The sequence below is a fragment of the Crotalus tigris genome, unplaced genomic scaffold (genome assembly GCF_016545835.1).
Source record: "Crotalus tigris isolate CLP2741 ecotype Arizona unplaced genomic scaffold, ASM1654583v1 scf7180000024461.5605484, whole genome shotgun sequence".
Taxonomy (NCBI): Eukaryota; Metazoa; Chordata; class Lepidosauria; order Squamata; family Viperidae; genus Crotalus; species Crotalus tigris.
The window spans coordinates 460521-482803 of NW_024100632.1; the positions used below are offsets into that span (position 1 = coordinate 460521).

At 45.2% G+C, this 22283-nt stretch overlaps 1 protein-coding gene across 6 annotated transcripts in view; it reads left to right on the forward strand.

The window, feature by feature from the left end:
* The window catches only part of KSR2 (kinase suppressor of ras 2), a 113582-nt gene extending 98784 nt beyond the window's left edge, over positions 1-14798 (forward strand). For 4 of the 6 annotated variants that reach the window (XM_039332583.1, XM_039332578.1, XM_039332580.1 and 1 more), the window contains 4 exons: positions 4218-4349; positions 8043-8172; positions 9112-9245; positions 12055-14798. In XM_039332583.1, the coding sequence (XP_039188517.1) occupies positions 4218-4349; positions 8043-8172; positions 9112-9245; positions 12055-12061 (403 nt within the window). In that variant the 3' untranslated portion in view covers positions 12062-14798. Of the gene's footprint in view, positions 1-4217; positions 4350-8042; positions 8173-9111; positions 9250-12054 lie in introns of those variants that run through there. The other 2 variants (XM_039332579.1, XM_039332581.1) reach the window with 1 other exon arrangement.
* The last annotated feature ends 7485 nt before the right edge of the window (positions 14799-22283 follow it).

Consider the following 22283-nt stretch of genomic DNA (forward strand, 5'->3'; position numbering starts at 1 on the left):
AATCACACATTTTAATCTTTCTGTAATTATGGCGTGTCAAAGGTACTGGATTAAAAAAGAGATAATGGCCTGCTTATTTCCCTTTTTCTGTCCCCCCCCCCTCCTTCTTTGAGGTGTATCAATTGTCAGGTTGAAGTGGCTAACTCTGCTGTGTGTAGGTTTCATATTTCTCATTCCGCCTTACCCCACCTCCCTTCGAAAAAAATAACCGTCTATTTATACCCTCTCCAGGTTTATTGCATAATTAGTTATTTATTTAAAGCAATTTTGATCCCGCTGTTTGGTACAAGAAAAGGCTTCCAGATATTAGCGCTGGGGATTTTCTAACTTGAAACAGGTGGACAAAGAGATGTCAGTCTTATGGAAAGGGAGGGACAGAGAGAGAAGAATAAGAAAAGTCACTTTGTCCAAAGTTTTTAAAGTTCTAAAAAGTTTGCCCTGGCTGCGCCGGGATCACGGATTGTGAGCGTGTGCCGTGAATCAGCTCTTGGATCTGATGCCAAAGGTGACTTTAAAAAGCAACCTGTCCAAGCCTGTTAATAGTTAGTTCATCTCAAAAAGAAGACAGGGAGGTGGCATCTCCAGCTAAAGTAGAAGGTTGGAAGGAAGTGACAGAGGCCAGACTTTTGAAGCTTTTATCTGCCTGTTAGTCTGGGGAGATTCTTGTAATAGAAGAACAGCAATGAAGAAGCCCCTTTGGCTGTGGAATTGTTCTGGTCCCTTGCACCTGACAGACAGGTATATCAGCTCTGCCCTCTGCACCGCTGTCATCCAGGAGATGGATGAGGCTTTGTTCTTTTCTTTTTTGACTTGTGCTTGACGTGCTCTTCCCCGCCGCGTCGGAGGCCACCGTGAGATGCTCACGATTTGTTTCCTTCCGTTTCTGGATGGACAGGAGGTGCCGGCCGTCTGGGGTTTGGGGCGACGCTTGGGCTCAGTCACCCGAGAACCCCGGTACAACTCAGTTTAGGTTACCTGAGCCCCGGTTTCCAAGGCATCTGGGTTGCGTATTACAAATGAGGGGTGGGGGAGGAATCGCTAACCACTCCCAAAATAACAAGAAGGGAGGGAGGGAGGGAGGGAGCCTGACCATCTCAAGGTTGACTCAGCCTTCCCTCCTTCCGAGGTTGGTTAAATGAGGACCCAGATTGTTTGGGGGCAAAAGGCTGACTCTGTAAACCGCTTAGAGAGGGCTGTAAAGCACTGCGAAGCGGTATATAAGTCTAAGTGCTATTGCTATTTTCCTTCCTTCCCTCTCTCTCTCCCTCTCCCCCCCTTTCTTTCTTTCTTTCTTTCTTTCTTTCTTTCTTTTTTTCCTTCCTTCCTTCCTTCCTTCCTTCCTTTCTCTTTCCCCCTCCCTCCCTTTCCTTCCTTCCCTCTCTCCCTTCTTTCTTTCCTTCCTTCCCTCCCTTCCTTCCTTCCTTCCCTCCCTCCCTCCCTCTCCCCCTCTCCCCCTCTCTCTTTCTTCCTTCTTTCCTTCCTTCTTTCCTTCCTTCCTTCCTTCCTTCCTTCCTTCCTTCCCTCCCTCCCTCCCTCCCTCCCTTCCTTCCCTCTCTCCCTCCCTCCCTCCCTCCCTCCCTTCCTGCCAGTGGTTAGAATGCAGAATAGCACTCTGTTCACTGCCAGAGGTTCGATCCTGACCGGCTTAAGGTTGACTCCGACTTTCCATCCTTCCGAGGTCGGTTAAACGAGGACCCAGATTGTTGGGGGGGGGGCAAGAGGCTGACTCTGTAAACCGCTCAGAGAGGGCTAGAAAGCCCTGCGAAGCTGTGTATAAGTGCTATTGCTATCATGATTCTGAGAGGGAGGGAGGGAGGAGTATCCCTTGCAGAGAGCAAATCTGCCAACATCTGTCTTCGCCCTCTCCTCCCCTGCCCACTCCCATCCCACGTTACCCCCTTCCTCCTCGGATGAGTCAGGCTGCAGAAGGCTGGAGCCTCCTGTGTGACTCGTGGGCTGCATTGTGATTCTCGGCCTCGGCCCGAATCCCACTGGAGATCCAATCCTTCTGTTCGTTTGTTGTTACTCCAGAGAGGAAATGGCCGGTTTTCTTTCCCCCAGGAGCCGGGAGGAGGGGGGGGGCAATGAGCTGGGGTATTTGAGATCCTTTTGGGGGATGACTGAAAAGCAAGCTCTGCTGGCTGGCGGTAGTCACAGTGGTAGAAAGAACTAAAAAGCAAGGAACCCTGTCTTCCAGGACACAGTAATCCTCGGCTTACAGTAGTTCATTTAGTGACCGTTCAAAGCGACCACGGCACTAAGAAAAAAAGGGACTTGTGACCATTTTTCACACTTAACGGCCGTTGTAGCAGCATCCCCGCAGTCACGCAATCAAAATTCAGTCTCTTGGCAAACTGACTTGCATTTATGACGGTTGCAGATATCCCGGGGGTTAGGGTTTTTCTGATCCTGTCTCTGCCTCTCTCCCTTCCTCTGGGCCTGCCGACAGCCTTTCCCAGAAGACCCTGACTGTATCTGCAACCCGGGGGCATTGTGGGACGTTAAAACGACTGCCAGACCCAGATCCACAGCACGGCGGCCCTACTTACTGCTGCAGTGACCCCCCTCCCCAAGCACTTTTTTGTGCCCAGGACTATCTCAAACCTGCAATGAAATTTGAGCCTTTCTACCCCCAGAGATTCATCCGACTCCAAGTCATAATTATTTACTTTACATTTATCTTCCTTTCCTTCCGAGGATTCAGAACAGCTGTCTTAACTCCATCCCCCCCCCTCTCACTCACTCACTCTCTCTCTCACTCTCTCTTCAATCCTGTGAAGTAGGTTAGTTTGGGGACCCAGAAACTCCGAGGAGAATGCGCCCAGGAAGGTGGTTTTTCCCAATCAAGGTTCTGAATTGGGCTATTGAAGCACAGCAGGTGGTCTGAAATGCATCTGGACACAAACCTTTAACACAAGTTTTGTGGAGATTCATTTTACTTCTTTCTCTCCTCTTTGATTAACCGTGGGGTGTTTTATTTTTTTTATTTTTTTCCTTTTCGGGGACTTGTGTATGGCACCAGCTCATTCCGTACTTTCATTTCTGCCTTTTTTCTACTCGTTCCTTGCCTGGGTAACCGGTGTGAAACGTTCCTCTTTTGCAAAGCATCTGCTTCCTCAAACTTTTTCTGGAAAATGTGTGGGCTTTTTTTGGGGGGGGGACTGATTTAGGGAGTTCACAAAAGGACCCATTCATCGGTTTTTCTCCTTGCGACAAGCACACGGGAGAGGTTGTTTAGGACAAGATGCAGGAAGTGACTGATCTAAGAAAAGCGTGAAGATTAACAATGAAATCTGTTCTTATTCTGATGGATCTTGGTCAACATGACTCCAGATATAAGATATTCCAGGATCCACCAAGTTCAAATCTAAATCAGTGGAAAAGTGTTGTGGTCCAATTGTTGGATCGTTTCTGTTCCTTTCCCTTCCTTCCTTCCTTCCTTCCTTCCTTCCTTCCTTCCTTCCTTCCTTCCTTCCTTCCTTCCTTCCTTCCTTCCTACTTTCTCCTTCCTCCCTCTCTCCCTATCCCTCCCTTCTTGTTATTTTGGGAGTGACATTTTTCCAGCCCCTGACACTTATTTTTGACATGTTCTTGAGTCTGCTGCTGAATAAAACTATAATGAAGAGTTTTGTTGTTGTTTGGTACGGTATGTTGTTTGTGGATTGTAATGCACCAGCTGGTATTTGTGAGCAGGATCTTGAAGTACTTGGATCCTAAGCCCTTTAGGGTTTTATAGACGTTGGTCAACACCTTATTTTCAACCATTAGGCGTAGGTACTTAACCCAGAGATTTTTACAGGACAATAAGATGGTGAGAACCCTGGCCTTATCTTCATTTTGCCCCTTCAGATCTCTAAGGCCAAAGAAACTCAAATTGCTATCATGAGTTTCTTTTTGTTCAAATCAGGTCAAAACCAGCATCAGGTTCCTGAGCTGATTTACTATGAAGTTTCCATCTTGTAAGACCAGGTGTCCCTGAAGAAGAGATAGAGAGAGAGAGAGAGAGAGAGAGAGAGAGAGAGAGAGAGAGAGAGAGAGAGAGAGAGAGAGAGAGAGAGAGAGAGAGAGAGAGAGAGAGAAGATACAAGAAAGCAGCAAGCTCAGAATGGGTTCTGGGGAACATCAGAAAATCAATACCATTTCTTTTTGTCTGAGGCGGACATGACAGAGCCAAGGCTAGCGGGCGTTCACTAATTGGCTGCTCTCTTTTCCTTCAGGAGAGAGAACAAACTGCGGATCCAAAATGGCTGGCTGTGCCACTTGGCACCCGAGATCATCCACCAGCTGTCGCCTGAAACGGAAGAAGACAAGCTACCTTTCTCCAAGCATTCAGACGTCTTTGCTTTTGGGTAAGTGTCACGATGTGACGAATGAGTTTGAAAGCCACCTTGGAAGAAGCTGATCTTACGCAATAGGTTTTCAGCTCGTTGGTGAACTTGGGCAGCGGATTATGAACCTACGCCCGGCCCTTTGACGAAAGCGTCTTCCTTAATCAACTGTATTTTCAGATGGGTGCCTTCAAAACAATTGCGGTCAGCCCAAAGAGGCGCCTAGCCTTACTCCTTAATCAAGGGCTATTCAACTCGTAATGAAGAGACGGTGCCAAGCCGGGCAAAGTCAAATTCTAAAATAAGCAATCATGGGTTTTGATAAGATGAATAATTAGCTGGAATGATAATGACAATGTGTGTTGGCGACGAGCTTGAAACAGGGGGTTAGGACCTCCATGGCCCTTAAAATCCCATATTGGGCAAAACATTGCTGGTCCTGGAGCCCTGTTTGGGATGATAAGACCCATTCCTTAGAGAAAAGACACATAGACAACCTAGAATAATAGTTGGAAGAGACCTTGGAGGTCGTCTAATCCAACCCCCTGCTCAAGCAGGAGATCCTAAACTATTTCAAAGAAATGGTTGCCCAAAGCCTCCAATGATGGAGCACCCACAACTTCTGGAGTCAAGTTGTTCCCCTGTTTAATTGTTCTCACTGTCAGGAAATGTCTCCTTAGTTCTAGGTCGCTTCTCTCCTTGATTAGTTTTCATCCATTGCTTCTCGTCTTGCCTTGTGGTGCTTTGAGCTCCTTGTCTTGGTAGGAGCCCCTCATATATTGGAAGACTGCTATCATGTCTCCCCTGCTCCTTCTCTTCATTAGACTCGACATACCCAATTCCTGTAACTGTTCTTTGTAGGTGTATCAGCCTCCAGCCCCCTAATCCAGTGGTTCTCAACCTTTTTCATGCCGCGACCCCCCCAACCGGTCGTAAGTCGAGGACTACTCAACTGGTGCAGCACCGTTTGCAGAATGGGACTTTTGGCGGGCTCAGCAGGGCAGAGACAGCCTGGACAATTCCTGTTGGCTTTGGAAAGCCAATAGAATTAGACTCTATTCAAGAGAGTCTATTCTATTGGCTTTCGAAAGCCAATAGAATAAAAGGGAGTAGCACAGCTAAAGAAAAGGGGGGAAAAATGGCGGACTGCGTTGTTTGGCGACCCCCGTGAAATGGTCGTTCGACCCCAAATGGGGTCCCGACCCACAAGTTGAGAACCGCTGCCCTAATCTATGCACCACCATGCAGAGTTATCAGCAGAGTTATCAACGTAGGCATGTTTGTGCATAGTTGAGAGGTCAGATAACGAGATGAACACAATAGAAGGCAGAAGGTTTTGTGATGGAAAATGTCGGTAACAAAACTGATATCTGGAATTCTCCGCAGCAGGAGAATTCTGCCCTGCAAAACCTCTTTCACAGAAAAATGGTCAGGAGCAACAGTGGAAAACTAAACCTCAGTCCATGAAAGTTCTATTCCCTACTGTGTTCTACTTTCATTTTATGTAGCGGTTTGTTTTGTTGTTGTCGTCGTCGTTGTTTGGCTTGCCCAGTTAATTATCCAGCTTCATAACAAAGAGAGCGGAGGATTCCATTTTTGTCATTATTTTTTAGTGGCTTCCCTGTCCTGTGATGAAATCTTTCCCCTGGCCCAATAGGGGTGCTGTTTTTTTTTATCTGACGGATTAATTTTCTTGGACGCCACTGAGATGGGAACCTTCAAGAACAGAGTAATAAAGTGATTAATTTATACTGAATTCTTATCTGGTAATGTGTTTCCATGGGGTCGGTGGGGGGAAAACAGCAATTAAATCTAATGCAAGCATTTGTATGACTTTAAAAAGTAATTATTGGGGAAAGAGAGTTCTTATCAGACAGAGCCTCTGGGTAATTTTTTAATCTGAAGTTTGAATTTTGAGAAAAATGTTTTCTTTCTTTCTCTTTCTCTCTTTCTTTCTCTTTCTCTCATCTCTCTCTCTCTCTCTCTCTCTCTCTCATCTCTCTCCTTCCCTTCCCTTCCCATCTCTTTCTTTCTTTCTTCCTTTCTTTCTTATCAGACAGAGCCTCTGGGTAATTTTTTAATCTGAAGTTTGAATTTTGAGAAAAATGTTTTCTTTCTTTCTCTCTCTCTCTCTCTCTCTCTCTCTCTCTCTGTCTCTCTCTCTTTCTCTTTCTCTCATCCCCCCCCTTTCTCTCTTCCTTTCCCATCTCTTTTTTTCTTTTGTTGGACTGGATTTTAAAGCTATTATTTGGCTTTTTACATTGGACTTTATAACGTCTTTCCTTAATATTTCTTTAACATTTTACCAGTTCAATCGCAATGCGAAATAAAATACAGCAGTTAACAAATGACAGATGCACGTTTCCCTAGACAAAACACACAAACAAATAACGAGAAAATGAATAGCAACACCACTGGCACTTCTACGTTTTGTAGTGTCCAACGCCAGTTAAATATTAATCCTGCAATCTAAGATAACAAAGGAGAAAATAATTGCCTGTTACATATAGCGATTAAGGAATTTCAGCTTGGGGGGTACAGTCTGCAAGAACTATGTTCAGATGTAAAAGGCCTTGGGTCTTAAATTCTCACTTGGCTAAGCCTCCCTTACTATCTTTCCTAAGCAAAACCTAGTTTTGAAAAGGAAGAAAAAAAATAGGAACAGGAAAATGTTTTTGGACCCTGAAAGAGCCTCGCTTTTTCTCCATGCCTGGAAATGATGTCAGTTGGTTTGAGCTGAAGCCTGCTCCTCTGTTCAGGAGTCCTAAGAATGGTTATTTCCTCTGCTCCTCAATTCAGTCAGAAATTGCAGAAAACCCCAATCCCCCGTGGAGGAAGTGGAAAATAAATCGCTTCCACTACCTCGTAAACAGAATCAAGAGGCAGCAAAAAAAAAATCCAAACAATATTTTCCCCCGACACCAAGGACCAGACTTCCTGTTGCAGTGCAACATCTGGAATCAAGAGTTAGGATTATGATGTGTGTGTTGGCTTTTAAATACATATATACATACATACCTGCCTACATGCATGCATGCATACATACATACACACATATAATTTTGTTTAGAGAAACCTATCAGCAGAGTCCAAATATGTTGGACTCCGACTCCCATAAACCTTGGCTACCCATCGCCTAGGATTTATATTCCCAGCAGGTTTAAGAGTGTCAGGGTGGGAAGGGGTATGAGAACAATGAATTAAGGCCAAAGGGAAAAGAGAAAAAAAAAAAGCAAATAAATAACAGAGTATTGAATATAAGGCAACTTCTCCAAAACTCAATACAGAAGCTGGATGTTTAACCATGCATGCAAAAAAACCCAAAACAAAACATATTGGAGGTGTCATCACAGAGGGGAGAAAAAAATTAATTTCCCTGGCAGAAGCAGCTGTTTAATCGAGGGATTTTTATTGTGTGCACTCATTACCCCCACCCCCACCCCAAATTAAAAGAAAAATACTGCAGGGGATCCACGTAATTTCTGCACAGAATTACCTCTTGAGTAGGAATTTTTCCATCTGTGCAGTGACCATCGGCTGCTGTTTAGGTTGATTTCAATCGGAATTTGGCGGCTATAATTCATAAATGAATACAGGATGCAATTCTAAGCGGATCCTACTGAATTGAAAGTTGGATAAGAGGTGAATTGCCCTTCTCTTTTTTAGGCAGGGCTGCCTGTGAAGTTAACCCGTTCTCCTCCTTTGCCTCCACAGAACCGTCTGGTACGAACTGTACGCCCGGGAGTGGCCATTCAAAAGCCAACCAGCCGAGGCAATAATTTGGCAAGTGGGCCGAGGGATGAAGCCGAACCTCAGCCAGATCGGCATGGGGAAGGAGATCTCAGTAGGTGACTTTAGAGGAAAGCGGCGGTAGGGCGTGGAGAAGAAAGCCAGATCCGCCAAGGGATCCTTGGCGCTCTCTGAGCTTGGTTGGGTGTTTTGTTTTCGTTTTCGTTTCGTTTCATTTTGCAGACGTTTCATTACACCATTAGGTGACATCGTCAGTTCTGGAAGAAAGGGGAGGTTTACAGGGAGGAGGAGAGGCGTGGTGCTCTGGAGCTTGGTTGTTTTCTTGCAGAGGTTTCATTGTCTAAATTAGGGACCATCAGGGCTAGAAGGGAGTGGGGTTTGCAGAGAGGAGGAGGAAGAGCAGGAGGAGGAGGAGGAGGAGGAGGAAGAGGAAGAGGAGGAGGAGAGGGAGGGTGCTCTCTGAACTTGGTAGGTTTCTTGGAGACATTTCATTACCCAACTAAGTAACATCATCAATGCTAGAAGGGAGTGAGGTTTGTGGACAGGAGGAGGAGGAGGAGGAGGATGGGGTCTTTGGTGCTCTCTGAGCTTGGTTGTTTCATCACCTAAACTAGGTAACATCATCAGTGGAGTGGGCTTTGTGGATAAGAGGAGGAGGAGTTTTTGTCTTTCTTTCTCTCTCTCTCTCTCTCTCTCCTTTCTGTATCTCTGTTTTTTTCTATTTCTCCATTTCTCTCTGTTTGTCTCTGTCTTTCTCTCTTTTTCTGTTTTTGTCTTTCTTTTTCTTTCTCTCTTTCTCTCTCCTTTCTGTATTCCTGTTTTTTCTATTTCCATTTCTCTCTGTCTCTCTGTCTTTCTCTCTTTTTCTGTCTGTCTTTTTTTCTTTATCTCTCACTTTTTTCCTTCCTTCCTTCCTTCCTTCCTTCCTTCCTTCCTTCCTTCCTTTCTTCCGCTTTCTCTTCTTTTTTTTTCTCTTCTCTCTCTCTCTTTCTCCGTCTCCTTGCATACCCCTTTCCTCCTCTTCTCTTTGCAGGACATCCTCCTCTTCTGCTGGGCCTACGAGCAGGAGGAGCGGCCCACGTTCACCAAACTCATGGAGATGCTGGAGAAACTGCCAAAGCGGAATCGCCGCCTGTCCCACCCCGGCCACTTCTGGAAGTCAGCAGAGTAAGGCAGTGGCTCTCCTCTCCATGCGCTTCCTCCCTCCCTCCCTTTGCTTCCCCAGCTGCCTGGCTGCAGCCCCCATTTCGCCATCGCAACCCAGCTAATCCTAGGAAGGGCAGAGCAGCTTTTAAGTTGCTCCTTAAACAAGTCAAATAGGAAGAAATTGAAGTCTACAGATACTAGTCCTCCACAGTTCATTTAGTGGCTGTTCAGAGTTACAACGGCACTGAACATAAGCGACTTGGGACTGTTTTTTTACACTTTTACACAACAGCCCCCCCAAAATCTGGACACCCGGCAACTGGCACATAGGGTCGTGCAGTCTCCTTTTGCGACCTTTCCCTCAGCAACTGGGGCAAGAAAAGGTCGTTAAAACAGGGGGCAAAACTCACTTAACAACTGTCTCGCTTAGCGACAGAAATGTCGGGCTCCCTTGTGGTCGCTAAGTCGAGGACTCCCTGTCCTCTGTGGGTCTTTGTGGGTCTTGACTGCTCCGTGCCTTCTGCATTCGCTGGGTTATTTTCTTTATTATCACGCATTCCCAAAAAATGAGTTGGGGGTTTTTGCACACCATACCAAGGCAGGGAATTTGGCACAAATTAAACATTGAGTATTGACACATAACGTGTATTTAGGTCAAGGATTACTAGCAGCCAGGCAACAGGGAAATATCTGGCCTTTGGGGGGGGAAGGGGGACCCTGCCATGCTCTTTCCTGCTCAGGCTGTTTACATATCTCCCTAGGGTATAAACTTGAGGCTGTCCCCAACACACGCACACGCACACACACGTGTGTGTGTGCACACTCATAGCCTGTTGCTAGGCCAACTGTCTGCTCACAGCTGGAGTGAGCCTTGCATACCATTTCTGTTCTTTGCAAGGAAAGAGGAGGAGAAGAGGCACCTGCAAGAAGGAATTATCCCTATTTTTAAGAAAGAAAAAGAAAAAAAAGATCCAATTTCCTCCCAAATTGTCCACCCTTGATCAAGCCTGAAAGATAACGTGGCAGGGTTTGAGACTAGATGGATTAAGATAAAGGTAAAGGTTTTTCCCTATCCAGTTATGTCTGACTCTAGGGGGCGCTGTTCACCTCCGTTTGTTAGCCAAAGGAGCCAGCGTTGTCCCAAGACACTTCTGTGGTCACGTGTGGCCGGCGCGACTGTATGCCGAGGCGCACAGAACACTGTGACCTTCCCTCTGAAGTGGTACCTATTGATCTACTCGCATTTGCATGCTTTCAAACTGCTAGACGGACAGGAGCTGGAGCAAGTGACGGGAGCTCACACATCACGTGGTGCTCGGGGTCTCGAACCTAGGCTATCGGCTTCCCAGCTAGCAAGCGCAGCATCTTTATAACCACTGAGAATCCCACGTTCAGGTCTACGCGCAACCACCAAAGCCTTTCTGTGCTTTCTCTACCTCTCCCCACAACCTGCTTCACAGGTTATTGTTGTGATAGCTCAAACTGGAGGAAAGATGGCTGATTAAATGGTTTGGAATTGCCGAAGAAAAGGCAGGGTTGAAATCAATCAGTAGCTAAATGGTAGATTAGGAGAACCAGATGGTACTTCCCAGGAATGTCGATCTCTCTGGGAGGTGCCCTTCTTTACATCTTCTTGACAGATGGATGAGAATAACCAGGTAAGTGCTGGAAGCCTTCTGCTCAACAGGGAGTGGAGACCTTCTGCTATTGCTCGCTTAGCAATACTCTCTCCACCCCCCCCCCACAATCCTTGTTTTCAACAGCATGAGATGGATTCATTCATCACTCAAAACCATGGAGGGATCTGTTTGGATCTGGCTCAGCATGTTGCACAAATAGAGCCATGGTGGTCTGTAAACCAGAGGACATGGCCGGGGGTCTTTGTCCACTCCAGACCCAATGCTCCCTCCACCTCCTTGGAGTTCAGCAGAAAGCTTAACCAGCATGCAATGTGCTATCCCACATTATCCTGTCTCTGTGTCCCATTTCAAGCAAAGTCCTCTTGGAGTCTTCATTGGTTTTGAGGGATGGGGTATATTCATTGATTGGAGACCTCAGGGCCCAGACTGGAGACTGATCCTTCTGGAGAAGGTCTGTCTACATCAGGGGTCCTCAAACTTGGCCACTTTAAGACTTGTGGACTTCCCCAGCCAGCGTGGGGAAGTTGAAGTCCACAAGTCTTAAAGTGGCCAGGTTTGAGGACCCCTGGTCTACCTGGTTGTTAAGAGCTGACACTGACTCAACGTAAATGATCTTCCAGCTGAACCTGATATCATTTGGGCTCCCTTGTCCAAATTTATCTCGGACCTGGAGTTTCTTCCAGGCACACCTTCTCAGGGAGACTTTCCTTACCGCCGAACGATGATGTTATCCACCTACTCTTCAGATGAGTGCTACCTCTACGTGAAATCTACTCTCGCATTCCGTGGCTCTGCCCAAGAGGTGGTGGGTAACTAGGGCAATTTTACGACCTGCTGACTTCAAACTGAGACAGCACCACCAGCTCAGGAATTCTGAGATTTGAAGTCCACAGGTTGTAAAGTTGCTGTGGTGGCCCCTCCCTGTCTACCCCGGTCCTCTCTTGTTTCAAAATCCCGATAATGGATGGCTCAACCTGAAAAGACTTCATACCCCTTGAGTCTGCCTTTGGATGGTGCCAAGGAGAAGGGAGGGAAGGAATACTCTACCTTAAAGACAACTTAACGCCTGTCTCATTCATGGTCTGGATGCCAGTTGAAGGCAACATCAGGAGGACATGGCGGGTCACGTGCTGCCGTGTGAATGTCTTTCCCTGCTTGACTACTGTTCTCACTTTCTTCTTTTTTTCCAGGCTGTGAATCAGAGGACTGGTGCCTTTCTTACACCCTTCTTCCTTCCCCCTTCTCCAATTCCTCTGTCCTTCTCCATAGACTGGAAGGGTATGGCCAACTTGGAAATGTTCCGGGATCAAAGAAGTGCTTTCTCTACCTGCCCCTTTAGAACAACAGACCTGAGGTCTGGACAGCAAGAGCAAACTCAAGCTCGCTCTCGGGGGAGACGAATGGGAATGTTCCTTGGTGTGGATGGAATGTAGGACGGAGAACATGAAGCAGGCCAAAGGCTGAGTGGTAGCCCACTTGCTACCGGTCTGGAAACACCTGACAGCAACCAGCCCTGAGATATGTCCCCAGTGGAATATCTGAGAGCAACTGTGAGCTACCTTTAGAAGCCATTTTGCATTAGTTGATGATGATATTTCTCTCTCTCTCTCTCTCTCTCTCTTTTTGTATGATTTTCTTTGGTTGTTTTTTCTGGACTCGCTATTTCATTGCCTGCACTGTGGAGAAAGGAGAAGGGTGTTTCAGCAGCCCCAGCACGAGCAAGGAGGGTGAACTTTAGGAGGACACCCTGGAGGCGCTCTTAAAATGGGTCAGATCGTCCCAAGGGTGCTTTTTCAAAAGGCAACTGGACTTCCTTGGTGTTTTTTTTTCTTGTTTTGATCAGAACTAAAGAAGCTTCTTGGATGAGAAGTAAGATGTCTTCAAAGAAACAAAAACAAAAAAAAAACCCCAAGGAAATCCTTTTGTAAAAGCATCTTTGGGACCACCATGATCTGGTGACTGGGAATCTCCATAGACCATGGGTTAGATCCCTCCTCACGGCATGGCTGTTCATGAAACAGTCAACCAGGCAGGGCCAAGAAGGAAATCTGAAGACTATCCAGGGAGAGCTTCATCTTGAGTAACCTTCACGCAGTTTAGAGTTTCCTCCAACTTTCCTTCTGAGTTCAACTGGCAACTCTCACTAGGGTGGGGCTGAATTTCTCGATACGGATTTGAGATTTGACATCAAAGGTTAACCTGCTGTGAACAGCTGCCAGTTCTTGGCTTTCAGGTGATCTTGTTCTTTTGCTGCCTGGTGCTTTTATTTTATTTTTATTTTTGTTAATTGGTTGCTGGCATTGTTTACCATCTCTGTGACTTCCTCTTCGCCGCCCTGCCTTGCAAAACCAAGTTGGAACATGCCCTGAGCACGGTAGTCATTTCTCCATCAATGCTCTGCCACTTGTCAGATTGTTGAAGAAGACCAGACTTACAGCATGCTACACATAGACTTCACACACATTTGGGGCCGCGTTCCTAGCCCTCCCCATCTGCCACCTTGTTTTATTCACAAGGGACATTACCAATTCATATCTGGCTGGCGGTGTGGCTATAGAATTTTTTTTTTTTTAGATAGTTTTCAGACAGTTTTGATGAGCTCATTAGCTGTTATTAGGGAGAGGGGCCATTTCAGATCAGGAAGGATATTAATCTAATTATTTCAACAAGTCATCTCTGCTACATTTTTGAGGTTTCTTATTGTAAGCTGAGCCCTAGACCTCTGCTTCAGCATCTTACTCTGATGGCACAATTGCATCCAGTTAGCTGCAAAGCTTATGAAACGTTGCATTGAAGCCACTGGAGGTTTCTATCAATTTCGGGGCCAAAGAGCTGTGCCTTTTTCTTAGTAGGCCTTTAGTTCTTCTCTACACAACAACAATAACAACAACAACTGAAGCCTAAGGGCTGAATGGCCCTTCCGTCCAGACAGAACTTCTTGAGAACATTGCAGTTAGTTGTGTGGTCCCAATATTCAATCATAGTTTGGGTTGTTTTTTCCCCCCAAGTGGGATATCTTAATTTTTTTCTCTCAATAGACATGGAGATCCACTACGGTTCCCTGTCAGCGGTCTACATTATCTTAGGCTCAGTGGAAGGTACAGCACGAGAAATTTGAGAACCGCCAATCAAAAAAAGCTGGAGGAAAAATAACGCGGAAATAAAACAAGACAATTCGGGTTCATCTCTGTGACCTGTCAAAGAAATGCAGCCACTTTGCTTTTTTCTCATTTTTCCTGAATTTCATTGTTGCCACCATCCCTTCACCTTTGTCCACCTCTTGTCAGCTTTCCTTTCTTTATGGCCCTTGCTGCATTCCTCTCTTCCTGATTCTCTGCACGTCTCTTGGGGGTGAGGCTCCATAAACATTGCATTAATTTACGGGAGAAGGTTATTGTTATTTCTTTTATTTTCACCTCAGTTCCTCATTTCAACGGGGCACTAGCAAAACCACTTCCACATTCTTGCTCCAGGCGCCCTGTATCTGGCCTCAAAAAAAAAAAAAAAAAAAAAAATTGCAGGCTCTAATCTTGTCACATCCCTCTGTGTTGTGTTATCTTCGTTGGGTCCCTGGTTCTCGTAAACCCAACTTTCACTTAGGACTGGTTTTGAGCGTTGAAGGAGTTGTGTCGGAAAGAGATTGGATGGGTCTAGTTGGACCATTTTGTGTGCGTTTTGTGCGTGTGTGTGAAAAAGCACGGCTCTTTGGGCCTTTGTTTGTGCGCCCATCTCTTTAAGGATCACCTTAGGAAAAGTCTTCAGGACTGAGCTGGCTCTTGTTACCAGTTGCGGAGAGGAATATGCTTGCAGGCTAAACAAAGCAATTCTTCCCAAGGGTTCTAGACCCTTCCTTTTGGGCACTTTAAAGATTTTGGAAGCCAAGCAAAGAAGCCACTGACTCAGCTCCCTAACCTCCGAAAGGTGAATTGATAAATGAAGCACGCCGTTTGCACGACTCCCTGCGGTCTCTTTAGTTCTGGAAGGGTGGTGTCCTTCTACGATTGACCAGCCGGATGTGGTTTTAATGGGTCTCCTCTGCCATCGTGAGCCGATCTTCTCCGCTTTGTGTGATTGTCTGAAGTTGCAGTTAGGCTCCTTGCAAGTTCTGAAGAGGCCTCATTTTCATTCCCCCAACTTCGCACTGCGAGACTGGAAGACCTGCTTGCCTTCTGCAAGGAGTCCAAGGGGCAACACTCATTTAACCACTGTCTCACTTTGCAGCAGAAATTCTGGGCTCCAATTGTGGCCGTACCACGAGGACTACCTGTGATCCATGGGGAAGCAAAACAAACACTGCTGGTTCGTTGGATAGAGGGGAATTTAAAGGAGGAACTGTTGCGTGTTAACATCGAACGGGGGAAAAAAAACACCTGCCCAGTCTGGATTATTTGCCTCCCCCCCTTCTCCAATCCCAAAGAAGCCGAGCATAATGGCTATGTTCTCATCGTGCTTTCTTATTCCCTCCCCCCTCCTCCAAAGTCTTAATTGTCAATAACAAATCTCCATTCCTCTCCCTCTCTTTGATCTCTGTTGTTTCAGCTCCACTGCCCTCTTCAACCCTGTTCTTTTTATCGATGGATTTTTATCCGGTTTAAAAATAACCAGCTCTTTAGAACAGAGAATATAAGGGAAACTGCCACAATGCTGTCTAATCGGAGTTCCAGGGGCGTGACTGAGGTTATCCGGTAGCTGGGATTTATTAGCCGGCTCCATAGAGACAGGAGTTTATTTACAGATCTGTTGAGTGAGCGTGAACTCTCGTCCCCTTCCCTGATCCCCTCCCGCGAGTCACATCAAGACTTTTTCTGTTCACAGAAAAAGTAGTACAGGGGATAAGAAATTTGTCTTGACTTCAAAGGTTTTGCTTTCTTTAGTTCAGGGGCAAACCATCAAACCCACATGGGTGGAATATAAGCTAGCTACTTTATTGCTCAATGCCTACTTCACAGGAATCTTCCCAGACTGGCTTTCGCACCTGGGCAAGACTAGATAAAGTTCAATGGCATTCAAGGACCTGGCCCTCTTGTGCCTACATAATGATTCCGGACTAATTCCCGGCTTGACTCCTCCCTCCGTGGCTCAGCCAGTCTCTCTCCGACCTCTAGCTGCCTCTCCTCTACATCTTAGAATCCACTATTCATCCATCTCCCATCACATGTACGGCTATCGTCTTTCTTTTGTTTTCCTGCTCAGAGAACAGGAACTCCAATATTATTTTTAGGGCATGGTTAAAAATTTCAGACCAAACACTGCATCTCAACCATCATAAATACGAGTCAGTTGCCAAGCACTTGGATTTTGATCACATGACCACGGGGATGCTGCAACGGTCATAAATGTGAAAATTGGTCATAAGTCAGTTTTTTCAGTGCCCTTGTAACTTTGAAGGAGCACTAATCCAGTGGTGGCGAACCTATGGCACGGGTGCCAGAGGCAGCACTCAGAGCCCTCTCTGTGGGCACGCGCACCGTCGCCCCAGTCCTAGGCCTTCAGCTGGGTTTTATAAAACCTTTTCGCTTTAGACCTCCGCTGCCGTGTGCAAAAAAAAAAAAAAAAGGGTTCAATCAGTCAATTTCAATTTCTCACGGGAAAAAAAAGATCTTGCAAAGTTGGAATTGATTGATTGAACTTTTTAGTCCCACCCAGTCTGCCGTTAAGACCGCAGCCACGCCCACCCAATGGGCCACACTCACCCAATGGCCACACCCACCCATCACTCAACGATGCATAAGTGGGTTTTGGGTTGCAGTTTGGGCACTCGGTCTCTAAAAGGTTTGCCATCACTGCACTAAACAAATCGTTGTATGTCAAGGACTACCTATATTTATTTATCTGTTTTTTATGCCTTCAAGTCAGTCTTGACTCCTGGAGAGTGCCTAGGCTGTTTCCTTGGGAAGTCACTGAGAGGACCCTACCCATTTATGTGTGCATATATACACCCAGACAAACAGATACACGGATCTATAGACTTATTGAGAGCCCTAATTTCAGGCTCCAATGCAAGCTATCCAGGGCAGAACAATCTCAGATGATCCTTCCCTGATTACCTTTGTATGGAGGAAATACACACCCACACACATATGGGCGTGGAAGACCGCCACATTAATTCCGACAGTAACACAAGGCAGATGTATTCTAATCCATCCATCCCATAAGCTCTTAACGCTGCCCTGTGCCACACATTCCTTTCTTAATTCTCGGGTTGCCTTATTCACAGTCCCGGGGAAAACCCCTTTGGATCCTTTAATTCTCTACACACACAAATACACACACACAGTCTAATGTGTTTCTGTTTCTGGCTTTTCACCATCGCGGCTGCTTCTCTTCTCCCCTTCCCTGCCCACATAGTGACATTTGAAATCCCCACTGGGTTCCGAGCCAGTAGCAATAAGCACAGATTGATGACAGGCCCCGTTTGTACACATGCTCGTCAATACTGTCTGTATTGAAAACTCTTTCCTTGGCCTGCATGCCAATATTTCTCTTTCACTGAGAACCTGCGAAGAACGCGAGGGTAAATGGGGTGAGCCGTCGGCCTCTCCTTGGCTAGGCGGGAACGTTTGGGCATATCTAAGGAAAATATTGTGCTTGGCATCGCGTGCATGCTGCAGATTGAAGGCAGTTCAACTGTTGCACCCAGGAGTAGGTTTCCCACAGGTTTGGAGCAGCCTCTGGCATCACCTCTGTAGCAATCCAGCACACCAAGATCACCACACTGAAATTCGGCGGCAAAGCAAATTCAAGTGGAGGGATGTTTGCCTGTTTCTAAGTTTAGAATAGGGATGGGAGGCCTCCAGGTGATCTTGAATTGCAATTCTTGGCAAACCTGCAGCCAGAAAGATGCTGGGAGCTGTGATTAGTTCTCCAGGCTAAGATCACGCTTATAGGGGCACATACATTATACTGCAGGTAGTCCTCACTTAGTGGCAGTAATTGTAACACAGAACTCTGCCACTAAGGGATGCGGTCGTAAAGAGCTGTGTAATGTGGTTGGGCCGACTCATGATGGTAATAGCAGCTGTCCCAGTTGCTGTCATAAGGCAAATCCACACAGTTGCAGCATCCCTTGCTCACGTGATTGCCATTTGCGACTTCCTGCAGGCTTCCCCATTGACTTTGCTTGTGGAAGTCACAGTGATGATCATTGGATCCCAGGACGGTCATCCTTGCAAGCCAGCTGCCCAAATCATAAATCACGTGACCGCAGGGATGCTGCAACAGCCACAACCCCACGGGAGTAGTCATTAGCCTCACTTGTTCAGCACTGTCGCACCTTCAAACAGCCACTGTATGTGTGGTCATTTAATGGGAATTGCTGGTAACTGCATCAAAGATGGATGAATTTTATCAAGTCATTTGTACATAAGGAGCACCTTTGTAAAAACCCCTAGCTCTGTGTGTGTACCGCGTCACGTATGCACACAGTCCAAATTGAGGGAGGGCGACCGATTGGTTTTAATGTTGTGTTCTCTGTGTCGGTCTTGAAGTCAAGAATGAGTCACAACATATTTATTCCCAGGGGAAGAACTTTTCACCCACGTCAAAAGCAATAGGAGTGCTCTGAAATATATATATATATATATATATATATATATATATATATATGTATGTCTTTGGTTGTTCGGGTTTTCTCCCGCGTAAAATTGGAAATGTCTTGGCGACGTTTCGACGAATGGGACTTCGCCAAGACACTTCCAATTTTACTTCGCCAAGACACTTCCAATTTTACACGGGAGAAAACCCGAATAACCAAAGACATACATACATACATACATACATACATACATAAAAATAAATAAACATGAACTGCAGAAAAAAATTTAAACTAAAAATGTTTAATCTAATGCCAAGCTTTCGTCGGTCAGCACTACCGACATCATCAGGGCTTAAGGCAGGTCAATGGGAGTCTCCTTTATAGTACTGGCCAGTTTTACGCATGACTCCTGGACCTCGTCATTGGTCCACTCAATGGTCGTAATTGTTTAAACTCTGAGAGGTGCATATTGGCTGTTTTCTTGATGTTATTTGGGGCTGCTCCTCCGTTACTTACTTCCCTTCCTCCACTTTCCCCCTTCATGCGTCCGCTATTATCCATCCACCCTCCACAGGCTCCTAAAACCAGCGTGTTCATATATATATTCTATGTTTCCGATGATTAAAAAAGACGACATCTGCCTGCGATGGAGCAATGGAGAAGATCAAAACATTTTATAAACCGCCAAGCCCATGGAGGACTAGCCTGTATGGAATATATCTGTTTTACATTGGTTGTTGCCAAATCATTAGAAACAATTGAGCAAACAAACCATTGATTCTCAGGCAAACAAAACAAAACTAAATCCACAAAGAAACCCACAAAAAAAAAAAAACCAACCTCCACCAAAACTGGGAAGGGGAGGGGAGAAAAAAACACCACGAAGTAAAGCGAAACTGAAAATATTGTTCTTCTTGCGGATTGTAAATTTGTACAGTACCATTTATAAAAAAAAATTTTCTACACATGAGGGAAAGTATTTATAATTTCCGCTGTTGGTGGGAGTGCAAGTGGCAGGGGACTGCAAAAATAAAATGAAATAAAGAAAATACGAATGGAGCGTTTTAAGAGTTTTCTCTCTCTCTCTCTTTTCTTTTTACTTTCTTTTCTTTTTATTTTATTTTTTTTTTTTGGATTTTCATTCCTTGTGCTTTTGGTGAGGTGTCTGTTGAGGTAAATTATGTATGAATTATTTATGCCAATAAAGATCTGAAAACGATCCCATTCTCTTCCTTGCTCACTCTTCTCAATTTTCCTGAGGACTAGTGAAAATTCAACAATAACCAAAAAAGGGTCAAAATGGCGGCCATGCCTAATAAGCAGAGCCCTGCCTGTTTTGTGGCTCCATTGATCTTGTGGTTGTGGCCTCCAGCACGCCCTCTTTTGTCACCCTTAGAGGACACCCTCGTTTAAATTCCTGTTTGATTTCCAGTTGGTTTTGTCCCCCCTTCAAACATCAAAAACTTCACTTGGGCTTTTGCGGGGCCCCAGATGACCCCCCCCCTTTAAGCTTTCTTCTGCGTCCTCTTTTCAGTTTAGAAAATTGGATCCATTTCACTTGGTGTTGGAAAGCAAATTTCCAAATTGGGGAAAATAGGGTTCAATCTGACAGACCCTGTTGGAAGCCTCGCTCTGATTTGGTGATAATCCTAGAATCATTGGGCTGTCAGAGATCATCTAGCCCAACCCTCTGCCTGACGCAACAGGCCTTATTCCATCCCAGAGAAATGGTTGTCCAATCTCTTCTTGAAACCCTCCAGTGATGGAGCACCCACAACTTCGGGAGATTGTATGTCTGCTTTTTAAATATGTATAAATATAAATATACAGTACTTGTTGGCAGTTGTTTTTAATGTCAGAGTAGAATAGAATAGAATAGAATAGAATAGAATAGAATAGAATAGAATAGAATAGAATAGAATAGAATATAGAGTAGAGTAGAACAGAACAACAGAACAGAATAGAATAAGAAGGATATAGAATAGAGTAGAGTGGAATGGAATAGAATAGAATATAGAGTAGAATAGAATAGAACAGAACAGAACAGAACAGAATAGAATATAGAGTGGAGTGGAATGGAATGGAATGGAATGGAAGAATGGAATAGAGTAGAGTAGAATAGAATAGAATGGAATAGAATAGAATAGAATAGAATAGAATAGAATAGAATAGATGGGCTGTAAGGATCTGAGAGGTCTTCTAGTCCAACCCCCTTATTCCATCCTGTCCAGTCTTCTCTTTACAACCTCCAGCGATGGGGAACTCACAACTCCAAGGAGGCAAGATGTTCCATTGATTAATTGCTTTCATTAATTTAGTAATAAATTATTTGAATAATAAAGATATTATTATACATTATTTTAATAACTTTATTAATAAATTATTAAGCTAAGATAACCTTTATTGCAATTTTTTTTACTACGGGCACAAAGGCATACATCGAAAAACGAAATTTAGTTGCCCGCTCTATTTATAAATTATATTTATTATAGATAAATATAATTGATTACTTACTTAATTTTTAAAATTAATTAATTCCATTGGTTCATTAGAAGCCTGGTAGCTCCCCCTCCTCCCCCCCCCGCCGCACAAGCTTTTTTCTTTTCTTTCCCATCCTACAAATTCAATTTTAAAAAGCACGGACTCAAGAAAGTTGGTGCTTTTTTAATCGAATTGGCTTGTGGGAGGCAAAAAGGGCTCCCGGATTCCTCCTGATTTTTCATCGCTGTCAACCAACGATGGCTCTATCTTGCTGCGGGATGGATGGATGGAAGGAGGGAGGGAGGGGTGGATGAAGGGAAGGAGGGAGGGAGGGATGAAGGGAATGAAGGATTTTTTTTTATTTTTATTTGCCTCTGCAAAAGTGTGCTTCCACTCGGAGCTCCTGCAGGTGGGAGCAGGAAGAGAGAGAGAACCTAATTGCCACACCTGGGCTCCTGTGCAGCCACTCTAGGATTTCCTCTCCAATGTTCTGGATTCCTCTCTAAGCGAAGCACCTGTGCAGCCCTATCAAAGTCGGTGCCCATGGCAACCAGGTGTGTGTGTGAGGGGGAGCAGAATACCCCTATGGAAGCTGGGGGGGGACACAAAAGGGGGCCCTGCCACAGGGGGGGTCACTGAAAAGACGCTGTGGAGCTCAGCATCCAGTGTGCAAGACCCCAAAATGGCTCCAAGCCGTCCTTCTCCCCCCCCCCCTCATGAGGACTAGCATTTTCCCTCAGAAGTGGGAGCAGCCTGTGAGTTTTGGGGGGGGGGCTTCTCCTCAATTCCTGTATGTTTTCTTGTGTTTTTCCTGAGATATAGAAGCAGTTTGATCTAGGGTTCAAATCACCAGGTTAGAAAGCAGGAGAATGTAAGTTCAAGTCCCGCCTCCATCTTAGCCCAGCCCACCTCACAGGGTTGTTGTTGTTGTGTGGGAAAATAGGAGGAGGAAGGTATGTTGGCTATCTTTGCCACCTTGAGTTAGTTGTAAAAATAATAATAGAGATGATGTAGATATAAATAGATAAATATATAGATACATTTATAAAGGTTTAGGGAGATGTATTTTACTTGTACACCCCCCCCACCCCAAAGTCACTGTGTGAGGGAGAGGGACTGTTTCTAAATTTGATATACAAATTTAAAAAATAGAGAAAGATATAGTTTTGTGTGTGTGTGTGTGTATGTGTGGTTTTTGTTTTGTTTTGCTGGCCAGTGTCATTAACTTGAGGGGGACAGCCCTATTCATGGAATAAAAGTCAAGAGCCGGTCCCTATCCCTCAGCAAAAAACAAACAAACTACCTCACAGGGTTGTTGTTATTGTGAGGTAAATAGGAGAAGGCTGGAGTATTTGCTACGTTCACCATCTTTGAAGTGAGCAACTATATATTTAAAACCTGGGA